General features: G+C 50.3%; 1 protein-coding gene across 1 annotated transcript in view; it reads left to right on the forward strand.

Moving 5' to 3' along the window:
- The first annotated feature begins 10,580 nt into the window (after positions 1–10,580).
- Positions 10,581–20,057, forward strand: part of PPARGC1B (PPARG coactivator 1 beta) — a 111,202-nt gene continuing 101,725 nt past the window's right edge. The window contains exon 1 of the mRNA XM_059417141.1: positions 10,581–10,699. Within this exon, the coding sequence (XP_059273124.1) occupies positions 10,622–10,699 (78 nt within the window). The 5' untranslated portion in view covers positions 10,581–10,621. The remainder of the gene's footprint in view (positions 10,700–20,057) is intronic.

Below are 20,057 nucleotides of genomic sequence, written 5' to 3' on the forward strand. Positions count from 1 at the left end.
TGGTGGGGTTATGGACATTGGGGAGGGTATGTGCTATGGTGAGTGCTGTGAAGTATGTTAAGCCTGAGGATTCACAGACCTGTACCCCTGGGGCTAATAATACATTATATGTTAATAAAAAATAAAAATTTTTAAAAAATAAAACAAAATTTAAAAAAAGGTTTGTGTCTTTCCTGGAATTTGATCATTTCACCTGAGTTATCTAATTTACGGACATACAATTATTCATAGCATTCACTTATAACCCCTTTAATGTCTGCAAGGTATTAATGTCCCCTCTTTCATATCTTATTTTAATAATTTCAACCTTTTGTCTTTTTTTCTAGATCCCTTTAGATAAAGCTTTGTCAGTTTTGTTGATCTTTTCAAAGAACCAACCATTGGTTGTATTGATTTTCTCTGTTGTTCTTTTATTTTGTTAATTTTGGGTCTAAGTCTTATTCTTTCCTTTCCTTTGCTTGCTTGAGGCTCAGTTTGGTTTTCTTCTTCCAGTGTTTTCAAGCGGAGGGTTAGATTATTGATTTGAGATCTACTTTCCTGACACAGACATTTAGTGCTTTATATTTCCTTCTCTTCTGCGTGCAGTTGTTTCACTTCGAGTCTGGGGATCCCTCTCACCTTCTCCACCGACCCTGAAGGGGCCAGAGCAAAATAACCGGGCCTAGAGTCAGGAAGCCTTTGTCTGGTCTGGATACTGACACTTGCTAAGTGACCTGGGCTAAGGCCCTGCTTCTCCTGGGTCTTAGTTTTGTTTTTGTAAGACTTTATTTTTTAAGTAATCTCTATACCGAGTGTGGGACTCGAACTCACAATGCTGAGATCAAGAATTACATGGTCTGCAACTGAGCCACCCAGGCACACTTGTTGTTTCTTAAGTATAAAATGATGAGGCTGGACCCATAACATCTCTGGGACTGCTCTAGTCTAAACGGCTTAAAGGGCAGGCTCATATCTGACCCATCTTTATAGGTTTTTGGAGTGGATATGTTGGCATAGTTGGTCTGATACCTACCATATTTCAAATAATGATGAACATAAATGAAACTTTGAGATACCAATGACAACTGGGATGTGGTATGAAATGCCCATGATTTTGACGGGTGACAAAGTCATAGATAATTTTAATGCTGCTGTGATTTGTTTGCTACATTCATAACAGAAGGAAATGCTAAATTTCAATCAGAGGCTAGAGGAAAGAGAGATATAATTTTTTCCTATGCAAATTAACGGTCCCTTGTTAAGAAATCTTTGTTTAGAAACTGGTTGACTCCCAGATTCAAAGGTAAGCATGTAACCCACTACTGGCTCGTCAGAGCAGAGCCTGGTTTAGGGATAGGCATTTGAACCAAACTGACAGAATCTGAGTGAATCCTGGACTTTTGCTAGAAGACTGGGACCGTTCCTTCTGCTGGATTTGCTAAAGAGGCTTGGTGCAGTCCTGGATCATACACACCTTGCTTTCATCGGGAGAACCTGCCTCAGAATGAAGCCAATACAGAGGAAAGCAAAGCTGAGAATGAACATTCACAACTTCCTGGCAACATTCCTCCTTTTAATGTGTTAATTACGGAAGCCAATACATTATCTGTTAAAGCTGGTTTGAATAGGGCTTTCTGTTCATTGAAATCAAAGCAGTCATAACTAATACAGTCCCATAAAGCTTAGCAGAGTGCCTGGCACAAAGGAGGTTGCTTGTGAAGGAATGATGAATGAATTTCAAACAACGTGGCAACATGATTAATATTATTTGCTAAATTCATCTGTACAGATCTGGCTTGATTGTGTATAAAAAGATGAAGGGTATACTTAAAGTAAGCATTCCATAGGCTTTGGTTGGCTGAATGAATAAAAAACTCAACCATTGCCATTACTTTCTATCTTTAGCTTTGACTATTCTTCAGTGACGTAACTGGGACCACATAAACACCTGGAGACCACAAGTCTACAGGCTACAGTAACAGATCAAGTTTGCGGGCCACTCACTCTGGTGTGATACAAAGGAATAAGATAGATCTATATTTCATGATATGGAAGTACATCTAGACACATTAAGAAGGAAATTACAAAGCAATAATTACAGTAAGATTCCATTTTCATTAAAAACAAAGTCTCCCAAATAAAACTTTGGGGTTCTCTGTGAACATAATGAGTGCATAAATCAAAGAACAACGTGTGGAAGGCCACTCATGAAACACTACCATTGGGCACCTCTGGGGAGGGAATGGTATTGGGTTGGGATGGCCACAGAAATGTCTTTTCTCTCTGTTATTTCCAATTTTTATATAAGGATAACATAATTATGGGTCACTTGTGTAATTTAAAGTAGTTTGTAGGGGCTCCTGGGTGGCTCAGTTGGTTAAGCTTCTGACTTGAATTTCGCCCAGGTCATGATCTCAGGGTCGTGGGATTGAGCCCCATGTCGGGCTCCACTCTCAGCTTGGAGTCTGCTTAAGATCCTCTCTCTCCCTTTTCTTCTGCCCCTCCCCTCCATCCCTCCCCTCCTCTCCCCTCCTCACTCTCTTTAAAAAAAAAAAAAAAAGATTAAAATAATATTCATTTATAATGAAAAAATAATATAACAACTGTGACAGAAGGTGGAATATTTCCTTTTAATCTGTTTTCTCCCCAGAGGTGTCTGTCAGTGTTCTCAGGGAAACTGAAGATAGCAGGGCTGTGCCCATGATGCTCTGCTGTGCCCATGATGCACTGCTGTGCCCATGATGTATTGCTGTGCCCATGATACTATGTCCATGATGCTCTGCTGTGCCCATGATACTCACTGTGCCCGTGATGCTCTGCTGTGCCCATGATGCCATACTGTACCCTCTCTACCTTGCCATGTTTGTGAGGCCATGCCCTTTCCCTGGACCTCTGTAGTTCTGGCTGCTCCAAGAGCCAAGGAGATTCCACCCCATATAAAACCCTCCTGGGGTGTCCTACTGACCTGGATTCTCTTCTCAGTATCCTGACTCCAACTGCCTTTGCTGCCAAACTACACATGGCCAGGATGATTTCTCATGCAAATGGGAGAGGGAATCAGAGCATCTCACCGTCAGGGCAGAGGCCCCCAGGGGAGAAGCCCATCCAATGAATGTTTGGGATGGCCAATCAGTCTATGTCTGTTGTGCAGAAAGGGAATCTGAGTCTTAGAGTGGGAAGAGATTCCTCTGAATGTGAGTTTCTTGCCAGAAGGAGACTGACCTGCCTCCCAGTTCCGAGCTCAGTTTAGGGAGCGTGCCAAAACTTCCACTGTCAAGCTCTCCTTTATGCAGAGATCTTGTCTCCAAAATGTCCCCATCACAATGCACATCTGGTACTTAAAGAACACATTCAGCACTTGGCAACCTAGTTTCCCAGAGGAGCTGGTTTTTTGGTGTAGAAAGCAGATAGCTAGTTACATTTTATTTATTGTAGAAACAAAATTGCAACAGCAAAAATGAAAATATTAAAATAAAAGTGATTTCTGCCAACCTAATCCTGTTTCATGTGTTCAGATTTCTTATGTCCCTCTAACATATAGATTTTACATGTGCATTTCTGCACAGAGCTATAAGCATTTCATAAACATTTTTATAACCTTGTTTCACTTAATATTATACATTTTTCCCATACATTTTCCATATGGCTTTCTTCTGCCTTCTGCAGAGTATTTCATCATGTAAATAAACTGTATATACATAAATGCCTCTTCAGTTGTTATAAAATATTTCAAACGTACAGAAAAGCATAGGAACAATACGCTGTGCAGGTTTAACCAAAATTGACACTTTAAAAGTATACTTTGGGATTTTTTTTCAAGAAAATAAACCATTACAGGAATAATTGGAGCTCTCTTCTATGCAATGGACTCTAATCTCCCAAGAAAAGCTACAGAACCTGCAAGGCCCAGTGCAAAGTGAAAATGCAGGAACTTTTATTCAAAAATAATAATGAATTTTGAGACCACGACAGTGGAGCATTCAGCCATGCTCTCTAAGCAAGTGGCACAGTGAGACTGCACGTGTCTCACACTCCTGAAGCCAGCCCCGATGCCCCCTGATGACCCCTGTCACTTTCCTAAAAGCTATCTGTGTCTTTGCTGTCCCATGTTTATGCTCTCACTTCATCTACATGTATTGACCAACATTATGGAGTATTATCTGAGGTACTTCAAAATATTATGTAAGCGGCATCAGACACTATCCTTAGCCTGGCTTGTCTCCCTTATTGTTTTTGTGATTAATCTATGTGGATTCATGAAGATGTTATTGATTTTCACTATTGTCTAATACTCCATTATGTGATCTCACCAGCGCTCATTTTTCTAGAGCCCTTCTCTTTTTACCATAATTACCAGTGCTGCAGGGAGCATCTTTGGCCACAGCTCTCCGCGCATGGGAGAGCTTTTGTCTACTCTTGGTGACTGGGATGTAGAATTGAATAGACCCCTCCCCCAAGATCCTCCCTTGGGAGACTTCCCTCTGAGTTCCCTCTCCTCTAAGATCCATCACCCACTGAAGCCAGAAACTGGGTATCCTACAATTTCCCCATCATTTCCTACCTATGACCGAACCCTATTGGTCTAAAATGCAGCTTTCACCCAACCACTCCTTCATATCCCTCTTGCTACTTTCATTGCCTTGGTTCAGGGCCCCAGCTCTCCCCCAGGCTCTTCTCCCAGCCCCTCCAGTCTCCAGCATCCCTATTTGTTTGTTTGTTTGTTTGTTTGTTTAAAGATTTTATTTATTTATTTGACAGAGAGAGATCACAAGCTGGCAGAGAGGCAGGCAGAGAGAGAGGAGGAAGCAGGCTCCCCGCTGAGCAGAGAGTCCGATGTGGGGTTCGATCCCAGGACCCTGAGATCATGACCTGAGCCGAAGGCAGCGGCTTAACCCACTGAGCCACTCAGGTGTCCCCAGCATCCCTATTTGTTAAAGAACCTATCACACCCTGGCGAACTGCATGTTGACTTCTCTCCCCTGCACATGGTAAGATCAGAGCTGTGAGTTATACAAGAACAAGGACTGTATCATGGTTCCCATTTGTGGGCCTGTAGCACAGTGCCTGGCCCCTGGCAGCTTCTAAAAATATCTGTTGAATCAAAGTATATGTAAACACCTTTCTGTAGTTTTCCCAGCTTTTGAATCAGACCCCTGGAATAAATCCCAGACAGACCCCTATTCATGACTTAGGATAATGAATGTAACACACAAAGTCCTTCGTTGTTTGTTTAGATCTTCACAAAATTCTATATCAGGCAAGATGGATAGGATGATCCTCGCCAAGGGGTCATTTTCACAAGGTCCCAAAACCAGTAAGTGACAGAGTGTAAAGAACAGGTCCTTGGGTCTTGCCATCTGCTTGCCTTATTTGAGAGGGATACTAAATTTAGATGGTGCCCTTTAGTGTTGGGCGGCTGCCTCTTTAAATGTTGCTGTTCTGCTACACATATAACAAGCTGGTAGAATTTACTCTCTGTAAAAACAAAACAAAACAAAGTAACCTTCACATTTATGAGCCTTTGTTTTAACATCTAGCAAATGGGCGTAAGGATCTTTTTACTCTGTGGGCAGATGAGGAGGAAGCACATTTCTATCCCTCCCCTGATCTGTTGTTCCCATGCTCAGCACCTATTTACGAGACTGAGGAGGGTGAATGAAATACAGCCTTCGCACACGAGAGAGACAGCAGTAGCTGACAATACATTGGCTGTTTAATGCCCCACATTGGTTGACCTGGAAGTCTTTTAATCATCATAACACACAAAAGAGAGATCCAGGCTCCTGGGTGGCTCAGTTGGTTATGACTTTTGACTCAGGTCATGGTCCTGGAGTCCTGGGATCAAGTCCCGCATTGGGCTCCCAGCTCCATGAGGAGTCTGCTTCCCCCTCTGACCTTCTCCCCTCTCATGTTCTCTCCAACTGTCTCTTTCTCAAAGAAATAAATAAAATCTTAAAAAAAAAAATCCCCTCTTTAAAAAAAAAAAAGAAAGAAAGAGAGAGAGGTCTGCTAAATGTAGCCCCAAAGCATACAGGCTACCCCTACAGGAAGAAGAGGGCATTGACTAATGCCGGAAATGCCTTGTTTATGATGGATTTTCAAGTGCCAAAGACCCGCACCCCCAGCTCTGAGACCTGAGAATGACACCATGTGGGTGAGGTCTTTATAAGCACCCCCCCCCCCCCCCGCCCCGCAGAGAAAGCCCCTGGGACACACAGTCCACAGCCCTGGCTTCCAGTTCCGGCTCTGCCACTGAAGGGCTCTGTGGCCTTGGCCATGTTCTCCTACCTGAACAGTGAAGCAGGATAACACGCTCTCCACTGCCCCGCTGCTTCTCTAAAGATCTGTGTTCAGTGAAAGGTGGAGATGGTTCTCAGAATTAACAATACAAAGCATGAGCCTTTCTAGTTCCTGTTGGCTCCAGTTTCTGCCTCCTGGACAGAAACTGGAAAATAGGTGTGTTTCTAACTCCCTGGTCTGGTTCATAGAATCACAGAGTTGTGGGTGGCTGGCTGGCAGGAAACCTCAGTGATTATCAAGACCCATGTCCTAGCTCCCTTGCTCTTTCAACAAAAATTCACTACATACTCATCGTGCATAGAATACAACCAAGTTCACTGATTTATCCACGGTGCTCAGCACAGTGCCTTGCACATAGTAGGTGCTCATTAAATATCAGTTGAGTGATGGGCAGTTTCTTGCAGGAAAGTCATCTAGAAGAGCCTCTTAAATGCAGATTCCTGGTCTACTGTATTGTAATCTCTGGTAACAGAGCCCAGGTGACTGTCATGCCCTCCCGATTTTGAGACATGGTTATAGCATTCTATGGTTATAGCATACAGAATAAAGCATTCTTCTACTATCAGAAGGGAGAAAATGCTGATGTTTTTAATTTGGTGCATTTGTCAGTAGTGACTGTAATAGTCAAGAGAAAAAGGTTCATTTTGGTGGAGCCATTTCTGTGGAGCCTGGACGAACCTGGGCTTTGCCTGGTGTGTGTGCAAGGCAAACTTTCACTTATCTCGGGAGAGTCAGGGCCAATAAAAAGGCAGAGCAGATAGGAGTGAGCCACATGAAGTCCAAGTTTGGCATTATTATTGCCCTTCATTTGGAAGTCATAAAATAAGAAATGTGCCACTGTTCCAGCTTCTTGGGAGTGGTTAGCTGGTGGTGGTGGTGGGGTGTTTCTCAATTCCTTTCAAGGGTCTGTGGCTTGGACCAGATACGGGCTTGGGTTTAGATCTCAGCTGTGTCCCTAACTTCTTGTTCTTGAGCCGATCACTTCAGTCCCTCGTATGCTTTAGGTTCCTCTGCTGGAAACTGGACATGAGAAGGCAGGCTCCTCTGGGCTGTTGCAAAGAAGCTGAGACCATACACACTTAGGCACCTTGCACCTGTGCAGTGTGGAAAAGCTCGGTTTGGGCTGATACCTATAAACGACAGTGTATTTTGGCTGTAGGGCTTAGTAGAGGTTCATTTAACTCAGCTCTTTTGATTTAAAGGGAAACAGCCTCCTTTGCTTAAAGGAAACAGCCTGACAGAGGGTAAGGGAACTGCACAAGATCACACCTAGCTCCTTAGGTTTCTGGAGGACTTCTATATTCAGTGAAGAGCTTGACATTCTGGGGCGCCTGGGTGGCTCAGTGGGTTTAAAGCCTCTGCCTTTGGCTCAGATCATGATCCCAGGATCCTGGGATCTAGCCCCACGTTGGGTTCTCTGCTCAGCAGGGAGCCTGCTTCCCTCTCTCTCTGCCTGCCTCTCTGCCTACTTGTGTCTGCCAAATAAATAAATAAAATTAAAAAAAAAAAAAAGAACTTGACATTCCTCTGTGGACCAGAGAGGGTGAAGAGGCTGAACTCTGTAGGTGGCCTCTGATGAAAGCATTTTGAAATACTTTTTTTTTTTTTTTTAAGATTTTATTTATTTATTTGACACGGGGCTCGATCCCAGGATCCTGGGATCATGACCTGAGCCAAAGGGAGAGGCTTTAACCCTCTGAGCCACTCAGGCACCCCTGGAATACTCTTGAAAAGAAAGTGACATTATCTCAGGTGGGGCGTCTTCTCACCTGAGTTGCTTGCCAGCCAGAAGCTTGTTCTGAGAACACAGGAATTGGTGAGAAAGTCCCTGAAGCGGGTCCATTTACGGCTGTTCCTTCAACACCAGAGTTTTAAAGACAAAAGCTGCTCTGGGTGAGCGCTGTTGAGGCCTTCCTTGGGAGGCCCTGTCTGGTACTGCAGCTCTGCAAGGCCAAAGCCTTGGGGACTCTCCAGGTCTGGCTTCTCAGAGACAAGGGGCTCAGCAGTAGTCATGGGCCATACTGGATCGGGTAGGGACATCTCGGGAAACAGGCCTGCAGGGCTCTGGCTGGGGTCCATGGGCAGTAGCAGCAAAGCCCACCGTGCCAATGGTGATGACCTTGGTGATGGTGGTGATGATGATGAGGGGTGAGGAACTCTCCTAGTCACCAGGGGCAGGGCCCAGCCACTTGTTTTATGTGCACAGATTCTGGCCACCCTCATAGGAACCCTATAGGGAAGAAACTGTGCCCCAGAGAGGTTAAGCAAATAGCCAATAACACATTTTTGAGGGAGGACCAAGATTCAAATCTGGACTTACTGGAGTCCAAGGCAGCCTGCAGCCCATGAGTGCTGGAAGTAAGGAAAGGAACACTGGCCAGTTCCTTCAAGGGACATGCATGTTACCCTCATTTTTATAGACAAAGAAACAGAGGAACAGAGTGTAGCTCTTTTTTCTGTGAGGTCAGGCACTGGGCCAAGCATTTTGCATATATTACCTCTTCAATCATCATAACATCTCTATGAAGTACGTAATTCTATGATCCTCACTGATGCAGATGAGGAAATCGAGGCCTGAAACTAGATGACTTGCAAAGGTTCAACATTGGGCAGTCTGACCAGGGAGCCCATGCTCTTGACTTCTTGAGTTGCCCAATATGGAGACAAGATATAGCAGGGCTGGCCCAGGATCCAGGACACCTGACTCCCAGGCTAGTGGTCCAAGGCTAGATGGAGGCTCTCTGTTGGGAATCATTGTTCCTTAAAAGCCCGCTGGCCTAAAGCCCAAAGAGTGAAATCACGCCCTGCGGTTCTGGGAACCTCAGACTGGAAAAGAAGGAAGTTCTTGCTCTGGTGTTCAAGTCTGAGCAGGTGGACTGAGGACTCTCCCCGTTTCCTCCTCTGGCTGGGAGGGAGCCCACGCAGGGTGGGCCGGGTGGAGCAGCCCTCTGGAGTGCCAGAGGGGAGGAGAGCAGGAGGCAGGCGTGCCCAATGAAATAGGCCTAAATCTTCCCGCCTTTATGCCTTTATTCAGGCGGTGCCCTCATCTGCTGCCTGGCAAACAAACAGGAGGGCATGATGGTGAGAGTTCAAGGTTGCAGTCAGGAGTCTGGTCCTGGCACCACTGACTCTGAGCAGTTTTCTTATCTGTTCAGTGTGTGGTGCCAGTGGTGGGGAATCCTAATCCTCTGGGTTTTACAGTTAGCACAGTATTTATTAAGCACCTACTATGTGCCAGGCACTGGAGACACAGCAAATGCAAAGCAGATTCATTCCCTGCTTTCATGGGTCTTAGAGTCTAGTAAGATCTAATCTTCATGGGAACAAATGTAAAATGGCAGCTGTGGCCTGTGTTTTAAGGGAAAGGTCTGCAGAGTTAAGCCCATGACACCCAGGGTTGGGGGCCGGGGGGCGGGTGTGGAGAGAAGGAATGGATTGACTGTCTGAGTGGCAGTAGGGAAGGATACGCTGACGTTACTAGGTGAATGGGCTCTGTGCAGGGGACAGAACTCTGTGTGTGTAAGCCCGTTGTGAAATGGTTCATCGAAGGAACTGGGAGGCCAGGGGGCCTGGGGAAGCCGACAGGAGCTTGGGCACCTCAAGTTATTGTGGGCCATGGTAACATAAGTCATTGAAGTTTGGTGGGGGGCGGGGGGGGCGGTAGGGGAGTGAAGGAAAACTTGAGGGAAACGGTCAAACTTAACAGAATATGGATCAATGCGTCCTTCGAGGTAAAGGGGAAAAAAAAGGCCACCCCCTCTTTGAGCCTTCCCTGATTTCTCTACCTTTGACCTATGGTGTTCCTCCCTCTCTGGGCTTGCAGCTCAGGTAGAGAAACTGGAATCGTTGGGGCAGTCAGACCTGAGCTTTGTCTTCCTGCCACTGACATGCACCGTGACTTCACATACAGTCTACCTTCTCCGGCCTCAGTTTCCCCAGCTGTGCAGAAGCAGGTTGTCTCAAAGGACCCGCCCAGCGCTAACGCAACGTGATTCGCTCCGGCAGGAGCAGGGGGCTGCCCGCATTGCTGCGCAGGCATCGGGCGGCTGTCTGGGGCATCGTCACCCGGCTGCGGGCGCTTTCCTCCCGGCCGTGGGCTGCGGGCAAGGACCGCGGAGACAGACGTGGCGCAGGAAAGTGGGGGCCCGACCCCCGGCTCGCGCGGGCACCGCGCGGCCCCGCCCCCGCAGCCAGCGGCCCTGCGGCAGCCCGGGCCTGAGCTCCGCCCTCCGCCTCCCGCCGGCCTCGCTCCCTCCTCCCGCCTCCCTCCCTCCCTCCCTCGCTCCCTCCCCCCGGCCGGCTCGGCGCTGACTGCGCCGCACGCTGCAGCCGCGGCTGGAAGATGGCGGGGAACGACTGCGGCGCGCTGCTGGACGAAGAGCTCTCTTCCTTCTTCCTCAACTATCTCGCCGACACGCAGGTACGTCCAGCAGGGGCCGTGGGCCTGGGACCAGGGGTGCTGAGCTGCGGGGGCTGCCGCCGCAGCCGCGGAGGCCGGGAGGCAGCGGTGGGCGCATTGGGGGGAACGGGGGTGCCCGCTGCAGAGCCCCCCTTCCATGCGCCCTGCGATGCTCTGTTACAGAGGCAGGGAGTCGGAGCCCCCCCCCCCCCCCCCCCCAAGCCGGGGCGGGGGGGCCGCTACGGCCGCCGGGGAGGGTCTAGCCTCGCTCGCTTGGATTCCGCTCCCCCCGCCAGCAGAGGTGGGGGGTACCGCGTTTCCTTGGGGAGGTGGAGCAGCGCCAAGGTGTGGGGGACCCTGAGGCTGGCCCTGGGTGCCGGAGGCGCGCCCTCAGACTCCCGGCACTTGCTGCCGTACTTTCACGTGGACTTGGGGCCCGGGCTCAGGCGCCTGTCCCCGTCCCCGGAGTGCCCTGGTCCTCGGGTCTCCCGTACCCCGCGTGCTGCTGCTGGCCCCCCGCGGCTCCCCGTCGGCGCCCGCAGCGCGGAGTTTCCTGCCAGTTGCCGGCTAAGGGCTTAGGGGGCTGCGGGGCACGTGGACATGCCGGCGGAGATAGAATCTTCCTGGTTTCGCTACCGGCGGAGCCCCCCGGGAGGAAAGCACGGCAGGATGGGGGTGGAAAGACTGTCTGGGGGCGCCTGGGTCCCCCTGCGGCGCGCGGCCCCGGTGCGCGCTCGGCGATGCTGGGGGAAGGGAACGCGAGGCGGCGTCCCGGGCTCTGGCTGCGCCTGGGAGCCCCACCGGCGACACGCGCGTGACAGGAGAGGGTGCTTTGGTGTGCCGGGGTGGGGGGGGGTGTGTTTGCGAGGGCGCTGATGACTTAGAGACGAGGTGGGGGGGGCTGCTCCTGGGACAAGCCGCCACCGAAAATGCCCGCACAAGGCGTGTGCGCCCCCCACCCCTTCCTTGGTTTTCCCCACCCCATGCCTGTTGCAAGCATAAAGTTTGGCCTCATAGTTAGGGTTTTTTCTCTGGGCGTCTGGCTGCGGGTGGCCGGGAGGCTGGGGATGCGGCGGAGGTGAGAAGGAGACCCCGGATGCGGGCGCACCGCTGGACGCGGAGAGGGGCCGCCGGGCGGAACCGGGCGCGGCTCGCGAGGGCTGGTTTGGTACCTGGAGTCGGAGCGCCGGGTGCCGGCTCGTTTTGCATAACACTGGAAGGGAGGGGGAAGGCGGAGGGGGGGCGGGCGGTGGGTGGAGAGAGAGGGAAACTTTGCTTCTTGTTATAATCTGCCTGTCTTTGGGCGGCAGCAGCTGTCATGGGACCGGGTGGGCGGGGAGAGGCTTGCAAGCTGACTCCCAGCCGTGAGACGCGACTTGGAGGGGACGCAGCAAGCCGAGACGTTCAGCTCCGGGCGGCGACTCCCGGCTGGCGGCTGGGACGGCGCGGCGTGGCGGGTGTCGCCGAGAGGAAGCCCGCCACGCTCCGGAGAGGGACGGCCCTCGCTCGCTGCAGACATCCATGCGTCAGGGAGCCGCGGGGCCTCGTGGTCGGTGGCGGGCGTGCTGGAGTGGTTTCGGGGCGGGGGCCGAAGGGGTGGTGGCGTGTGATCGCGCATTCTTCGGGCCGGGGGGGTAGTGTGTGATGAGCGGTCTGCGCGCGCGGGTGTGTGTGTTTGTGTGCACACGCCGCGCGCGCCAGGCGCGTACCTTTACCTCTGACGAAACTGCAGTGGAGCTCCCGCGGCGGTCACCGGGCGCCGTCGCCAGCCCCGCGCCCACGTCTGCTCGGATGGCAGATCCCAGCCCCAGTACCACCACCGCCCTGCTGCCCGTCTCTCGTCCAGCGTCCCCTGTGCCCCCACCCTCTACCCCTGTCCGGCAGCCGGGGCTAGAGGGACTGGGTGCGGGTGGGACCGAGTTTCCCCTGGGAAAGTTCTGTCCTCAGCCCTCCCATTTGCCTGGGGGGTGTGTGTGGGGGGCTCCAAACCTCTGGACTGAGACTCCGGTGAAGGAAGCCTGAGATAGCTGGAGACTTGTTCAGGGACCCCTAGCAGGAGCTGTCCGTTCTGGACCCTAGTTTTAGCTCCATTTTTGTTGTTCTTTGGCTCACCAATAATTAACTATTTGTCCTCTTAGGCGCTCAGCGGGCTTACTCTGCAGGGATATTTCACCCAAGGAAACTAGAAAATTGGGTAATCAGGTGTCAGCAGAAGCAGCGCAGTGAAAGTTAATCTGGGACGTTTGCTTTTTTTATTTAACCACGTGACAGGCTGAGGCTCCTCCGGTGATCTTTGCCGGCCCAACTTGGGAAATGTAATTGATAGGGGAGCTTTGCAGCCACCCCTAGAAGGTTCATAGAGCCCAGCCGGAAGAGGACCTGGGCGGGCCATCACGTGCCTCCTCATTTTACAGTTGGGGATAGAGGCTGCGAGGGGTGAGCGGCTTTGTACAGGACCACGCAGCCAGCGGGTGACAGAGCCACCCAGGGCTCCTGACTCCAGGTCCTGTGTGTTACCTCGAAATAGCACTGGACTTGGAGTCAGAAGGCCTGAGTGGAGTCGCCTTCCCCACTCTCTGGCTGGGTGACCCCGGAGCAAGCCATTTTAACTCTCCAAGCCTCCTTTCCTCCCATCTGTCAAATGGGGCTGGTGTTGCCGAAGAGAAGACCAGGTCGAGGTGGTGGGGGTGAGCAGTGCTTGCATGTGAGATGTCTGGGTGTTCCGGTGACGACTCCTCCTCCTCCAATCCCTCCCTGACCCTCCCCTCCATCTCCCCCTAGGAAGTGGTGGGGAAAGTGAATAAAAAGGTAATTTATTGTCTTTATCAGAAAGGCTTGTCTTCACTGGCTAATCCAGAGTCAGATAGAGCGAGGAATTCTGTTTAGGAGACTTAACTTTTACCCATTCAGGCCAAAGTTCAGAAATTCTGCAGACCAGGGATTGTGAAAGTTTCTTGGACAGGTTTGGGGCATGTCTCCCAGAGGACTTTGGGTTGGCTTCACCTTTGCCCAGCCTGTGCCCCTTTCCTCCAGTGCCCTTACCCCCATTCCTGCGTGGCCTTCTCCAGCAGGCCTTCCTTTCCCAGCTTGCCCTGCTTTCTCTTTCTTTTGGTTTTCTTAGTCTATGTTATGCAACCAAGTACTTTTTTGTATGTGAGTCCTGTGGCCCAGTAGGAGTCTGGAGCTAGAGTGGTGCCTTTTATCTCTTTGTGCCCCCATGGCACCTGCCACCATGCTGAGTTCCTTTGCTCAGCCCTTGGCTAGGCATGTGAATTACAGACAGGGGAAGAGGCCAGGGTGGCCCTGAGACAGCTGGGCATTGAGTATGGGTAGAGAGGAATGCAGAAAGCTATAGCTGTGGGCCATGACTTTGGCTTCAGAGGCCACACAGTAAGCCCACACTAAATATGGGTTTTTTGAAGTCACTTGGGACATAGCCATAGATGCCCCAAATGTCAGAGTAGGCAGCAACTTTATAAATCATGTGGTCTAATCTCTTATCACTGAAACATATTTAATAGTAGAGTTAGAAAATACTGGCAAGCATAAAGAAAATATTGAAAACATGTAATCTTATCCAGAGGTAACCACTATTAATTTTTATATATATTTCCAGACTTTTCTTTCCTATCGATTCCTATGGATTCTTTTGGTCACACAAAAATGAAGTCTTTCATTATATATTCATTGTAACTTGGAATCATACTGTTGTATTGCTTTTTTTCTCCTCCAGACAATATGCTGTGATTGTCTTTCCACATCAATAAATACTCTACTTCATGTCTTAATATCTGAATGGTTATATAGTATTTTATTGAGGGTTGAACCACAATGTATTTAATCAGCCCTTTGTTGTTAGTCATTTAATTTGTTTATAATTTCTGTTGTGCTTGTAAGCCACGTTAAACGAATGTCTCTGCATATGTCTTCTTTCCTTCATTGAAATTCCTAGAAGTGAAATTACTCTGTCAAAGGAACTTTGCAGGCTTTTGGTAAACACATTTCTGGATTGCCTTCTAGAAGAATTGTGCTAATTTACACACTTAACCAGCGTTGTGTGGGAATGCCTGGTTCCCTGTAGCCAAATAACTCTTGATATTTTAATTGTTTTTCATTTTTGCCAGTCTGTTCATCAATAAATTCTTTTACCCTTTTGTTTTAATGTGCATTTCTTTGATCATTTGTGATGCTTCCCACCCCCCCTCCCCCACCCCATAATTATGGGCCACTTTGGTTCTGTTCTGTGAAATGTCATGTTTGTGAATTTGGCCCATTTTTCATTTGGGATCCTGTCCCCCTATTATTCTGAAACTGGATCCGAGTACTCAGAAGGGGCCCCTCACCCAGAGAACTGGGCAGGTGGCTTGAACATCTAGTGTCCAGTTCCTGGGTCTGCAGTGCTGCTGTTCCCACAGCCCCTGAAGCTGGGGCTAACTTGTTTTCTAAGCCAAAGTTCCTGGCTCTGGAGGGGCAGGTGGAAGGGTCGCCTTGGCTGGCTGTCTTTGCCCACCCTCCACCTGTGTGAGAACAGGGGGCGTAACTTCTTCAGACCTGAGCCCAGAAGGGGACAGGTTTGTTGGCCTCCTGTACCTGAAGCAGGGGCTCCCCTCTCACTGGGGCTCCCTGGCTGGTACTGATGGTGAGGATGAACCCAGAGAGGCGATGGCCCAGCAGCAGGGCCCTGGGGGCTCCTAACTTCCCCTTCACCTTGGGGCTCTGCTCTCCCCAGCTGGTGCAGGCCAGCCAGAAGCTCCACCGCCATTGCTGGGGGATGAGTCACCCTTTTCCCTCTCTCTCTGGAATAATAGAAGGGATACTGGTTTGAGTCAGAAGCAGCCTTGCAAATGGGGGCTTGGGCTTGGAAGTGAGGTCATAATGTGAGCATTGCAGTGTTCACAGCTAGCTCCTCCCGCATGGTCCTCCACATTAGAGCCCCCTTTATAGATACCATGTGCACCACCAAGCCTTTTTGCATGGTTGCATTTTATCCTTGTAAAGATTCTACAAAGTGAAGGTGCCATGACTGTTACCATTTTAGAGAGGAGGATTTGACAGTTTCAGAGAACTCATTGGCTTGCTGCACATACCCTACTTGCTACCCTGCTTTGGAGTGAGTAGAATATCCAGGATCAGAGGCCCGGTTCCGGGACCACATGACTCCAAGCTCAGAAGGCAGGGGCTACTCTGTTTCTGTGCACCGTATTTCTAGCACCTCAAGCAAAGGAAGGAGCATTGCACAGAGAGAAGACAACTCATAGGCCCTCTGCTTCTCTAGGCCTCAGTGTCTCAGTCTCTGAAATGGGGATCATAGGCACTAGCTCTTAGGGTTGAGACTTAAATGTAGGTAAAACGAGGAGCAGCCAGTCGGCTGCTGAGGAAACTTGAAATTCTCTTTGAACGTCCTTTAGAAGGGCAGGATTAAGTATAATGCAAACTCCCCTTCGTGCAGTCTTTTTTATGCAAAAAAGGGAAGCATAATTCCTTGCGATCTTTTTTATGTAAAAACGGGAAGCATAATTCTTATTCTGTGAAGGTGAAGGAAACCCAGATAAAGTCATTTGGAAGAGAATGAGCTGGGCCATTTCCCATTTCTCTCCCAAGGTACTCAGGTGTCACTCAATTGATGCACAATCAATTGGATTGAATGGCTTTTCGGTTCCTCTCCCCTTCCTCCCGTCTAGGTCCTTGTCCTTTCACGACTATGGGAGTCCTGCAGTTACTAGAGTGCGTGTCTGATGTCACTCCCTTTCTCACACATCACCCATGGCTGTCCAGCACTTTTACATTCAAGCCTAAACTTGAACCCTGATGTTCAAGGGCCTTCGGGTACTTGAAGCCGGGAGAGTAAGGCACTTTATCCTGATGGGTCTGCTTTCTCTTTGGGATGTGCCCACCCCATGGGTGTCATGAATATTCTTCCTGGAAGTGTGAGCTTTTCTGTCTCCGTCCTTTGCTTGGCCTCCACACTCCCTTGGAGGGCAGCCTCTTCCCGGGTCTGCTCTTTGCTGGCTGTGAGACCTTTGGTGGGTCACATAACCTCTCTGCCCTTCCATTATTTAACTGTTGTGAGAAGTCCACGCAAACCCAATGGCGACTGGATTTAAAGCACCTAACACAGTGCGTGCCGTGTAATAAGCACCAAATAATAGACATCTTTCCTGGTAGAGGTCCCATGAAGTTTAATCATTTATGGAATCGCTCGGGATTGTCAGGCTCCATGAGGGCAAGGGTTTTTGTCTGTTTTTGTTCTCCGTTTTTCTCCCCACAGTGAATAGACAAGTGCCTGGAATTCAGGCATTCTACATTTTCTCTGAGTGAATGAGTGTGCTCCCCCCCCACACCGGAGTCCCTTCAGGGCAGACACCGCCCCTCCTTTTGTTATCTGTAGCTGGCTGTGTTCCTGAGTAGGGGGAGTGTGATAAATGGTTGTGGAAAGGCCTGGAATATGCGCCCCCGCCCCCACCATTCCACCCCCACCATTTAAAGGCATTCATAGCTCACCTGCACTTGAAGCTCCGCCCCCCTCCCCATCCCCACACCTGTCCTCTAGGGAGAGCCTAACACCAAGTGTTCTGACTCTGACTCTGACCCTCATGTGGACGCTTCTTCCTGTCCCCTTGGGGTCTGCGCGCTCCGGTTGACAGTCCTGCGAGGGCAAAGAAGTAGAATTTTTATCCTGAGCTGACTCTGTGGTTACCCATTAAGTAGATGATTTTGGGGACAGAAGAATGTTTTAGATGATTAGATGTCAGGCTCTCTGAAGAAGAGTTTTATGTGAAACACGTTCCTGTGGCAGATGCCAGCACGTAGAGAAGGAGCGGCGGGGTGTGTGCGTGCGTGTGCGTGCGTGTGTGTGTGTGTGTGCAGAATGGTGTAGTGAGTTCCTGTGCTCCCATCACCTGGCTTCAGCCATTTTGGACGCATGGCCACTCTTGTTCATCCACCCACACACCACGTCGTGTTATCCGTGACTGTCTCGGCGGGTATTTGTGGAGAGACTTTTTAGTACTAGCACACGGTTTCTCCCTACAGCCAGGAGGTTGGTTCTGTTGTCCCCATTTTGTAAGCGTGCCGGGATTGGGTCCACACATAGGGTTTTGCAGCACGTGAGGGGCTAACCTGGGACACTGGCCCCTGAGCTGCTCGGGAGGCTGGCTGGAGAGGATCCGTTCTCCCCCTGCCTTTTCCAGAAGAGGGTCACGGAGGCACAGAGAGAAGCCATTCTAGCTGGAGGAGGTCCATGTGCCAGGCTCTCAGATCCTTTCTGTCCTAGGATCAGGACTTGGGGGTGGTGGTGGGGTAGTCTCCGCTTTGGGGGATAGCCAGGTGGATAGTGTTCAGAGAGACACTGTTGCCCAGGTGGCCCGGTCAGAAGCCTGGGTTCACAGGACCAAGGGGAGACGTCTGACCTGAAGCCCACAGCCAGGTGGGGCACAGGGTCTGTAGGCCCATGATGGCAGCTAGGCTTCCTCGGGTCCCCACCCGCCCTTTCTTTACTAAAAATTTTCCCGCACCCTGCCTGTTCTTCAGGGCAGGGACTGATTTGCTGCCCAGGGGTAGGGTAGGAGACCAGAGAGACTTATAAATGGGAGGCTAAGGTAATTGATTAATTATCCCCAAAGGCCTGTAATTACTGCTCGGTCTTTTAGGTAAGAAAACAAACATTTGCTCTAATTATTTGTTTAGGTGGCTGGGAGGGCTTTGAGCCCTGGGGTCTGGTCTGGCTCTGCTTGAGGCAGTCCTGTGCCCTTGACACAAGGCTTCTTTGTGTCTGGAGTGTCCCTCCTGGGAAATGGGACTCTGAGCGGAGTTTGGAGGGCTTCAGGGCTAGTTGAGATGATGCCTTTTAAAGTGCTTAGGAATGTTCAGTCAGGAGGGGCCATTGTTGGTAAGAAAACGGACACACCTCGTAGAGCCTGCCATTTATGTTCCCACTGAGCTCTAGGTCCTTGATCCTGTTGAGGCCCTGAGGTTTCTCATTCAAAGTATTGTGTTTTCTCTCCCCCTGTGCTTCTGGGGGAGCTGAAGAGGAATCCCATCCAGCCTTAACAAGGACGCAATATTGACTTTTAGAAAACCAAATCCAGTTAGATGCTACTTGAAGAGAGAAGTATCAGAAAGTGGTTAAGAGCTCTCTTACCTTTGGAGTTTAACTGCCAAGGATTTAAATCCAGGCGCCTACCACTTACTGGCTGTGTGACCTTGAGCAAGTGTCTTAACCTCTCTGACCCCAATTGACAATGTAAACACCCATGTAAAATTGAGCTCTAGGGGAGCTGGGTGGGCCTTACAGACCATCGGACTCAAGTGCCCTTACCTTGAAGTGTGGAAACCCGCTGGGAGCAGACCAGGATTGGCTTCAGATCACCTAGCCGAGGTGCAGGACCGGACTTCGAGCTCCTGTCTGCGTGGGCAGGGCTGGCTCTGGATGGCAGACACTCAGCTGTCTGGGACCCACTGTCTGGGAACTCAGCCGGGCGAGCCCTGCTCATCTGAGATGGATGTTCCCCAGCAGCTCTGCGGCCGTGTTTTTTCCCTGTGCTTGCCTGGCAGAACACAGCCATTTAGCAGAGGGAGAGCGAGGAGACGTTAGAAACCAGGCCCTGAGCAGTCGCGGCAGCCGGCCCACGAGTGGCTCCCTGAGGTTGCCATGGCAAACAGCCTTGGCAACGTGGCTGCTGGAGCCTTTATTTCTGGTCCCAACCTCCTCCCAGGAAGAGTGGTACCCAGGGCCCTGTCTTGGCTCCTTGACACTGTGGATGACCGGGTCTCGGTGCTGCTGGCGATCCCAGGCTGTAGCCCCGACAGCAGAAAATGTTTGTAAGCTTACCCTGCACAGCCTGCTGAGGCGAGCTCCTGGGTCTGGCATTCAAGGCCTCAAATGCCTGTCCATCTGTCAGTCTGTTCCTCAGCTAGCGGGAGACCACACAACACTGTATCCCCTGCTGCAGGGATAGACCAATACCATATTCTTTATTTTTTTTTTTTTTTAAGAGTTTATTTATTTGTCAGGGATAGAGGGAGAGAGAGCGAGCGAGCACAGGCAGAGAGACAGGCAGAGGCAGAGGGAAAAGCAGGCTCCCTTCCGAGCAAGGAGCCCGATGTGGGACTCGATCCCAGGACGCCGGGATCATGACCCGAGCCGAAGGCAGCCGCTCAACCAACTGAGCCACCCAGGCGTCCCCAATACCATATTCTTAACATGGGCCTGGGATCAGGGGCTGGCTTCAAGGTACTTGGTCTGGCCCTGAGCTAAGTTATTCACATAAATTATTCATAGTCACATGTCATCTCCTAGGAGCCCCACTAGTAGTCCCCACTCTTCATCTCACAATTGAGTAGGTTGAGGCTGACTTTGGAGGTCATGCTGTTGTGCCAC

The sequence above is a fragment of the Mustela nigripes genome, chromosome 12, assembly GCF_022355385.1.
Source record: "Mustela nigripes isolate SB6536 chromosome 12, MUSNIG.SB6536, whole genome shotgun sequence".
In the NCBI taxonomy this organism is placed as follows: Eukaryota; Metazoa; Chordata; class Mammalia; order Carnivora; family Mustelidae; genus Mustela; species Mustela nigripes.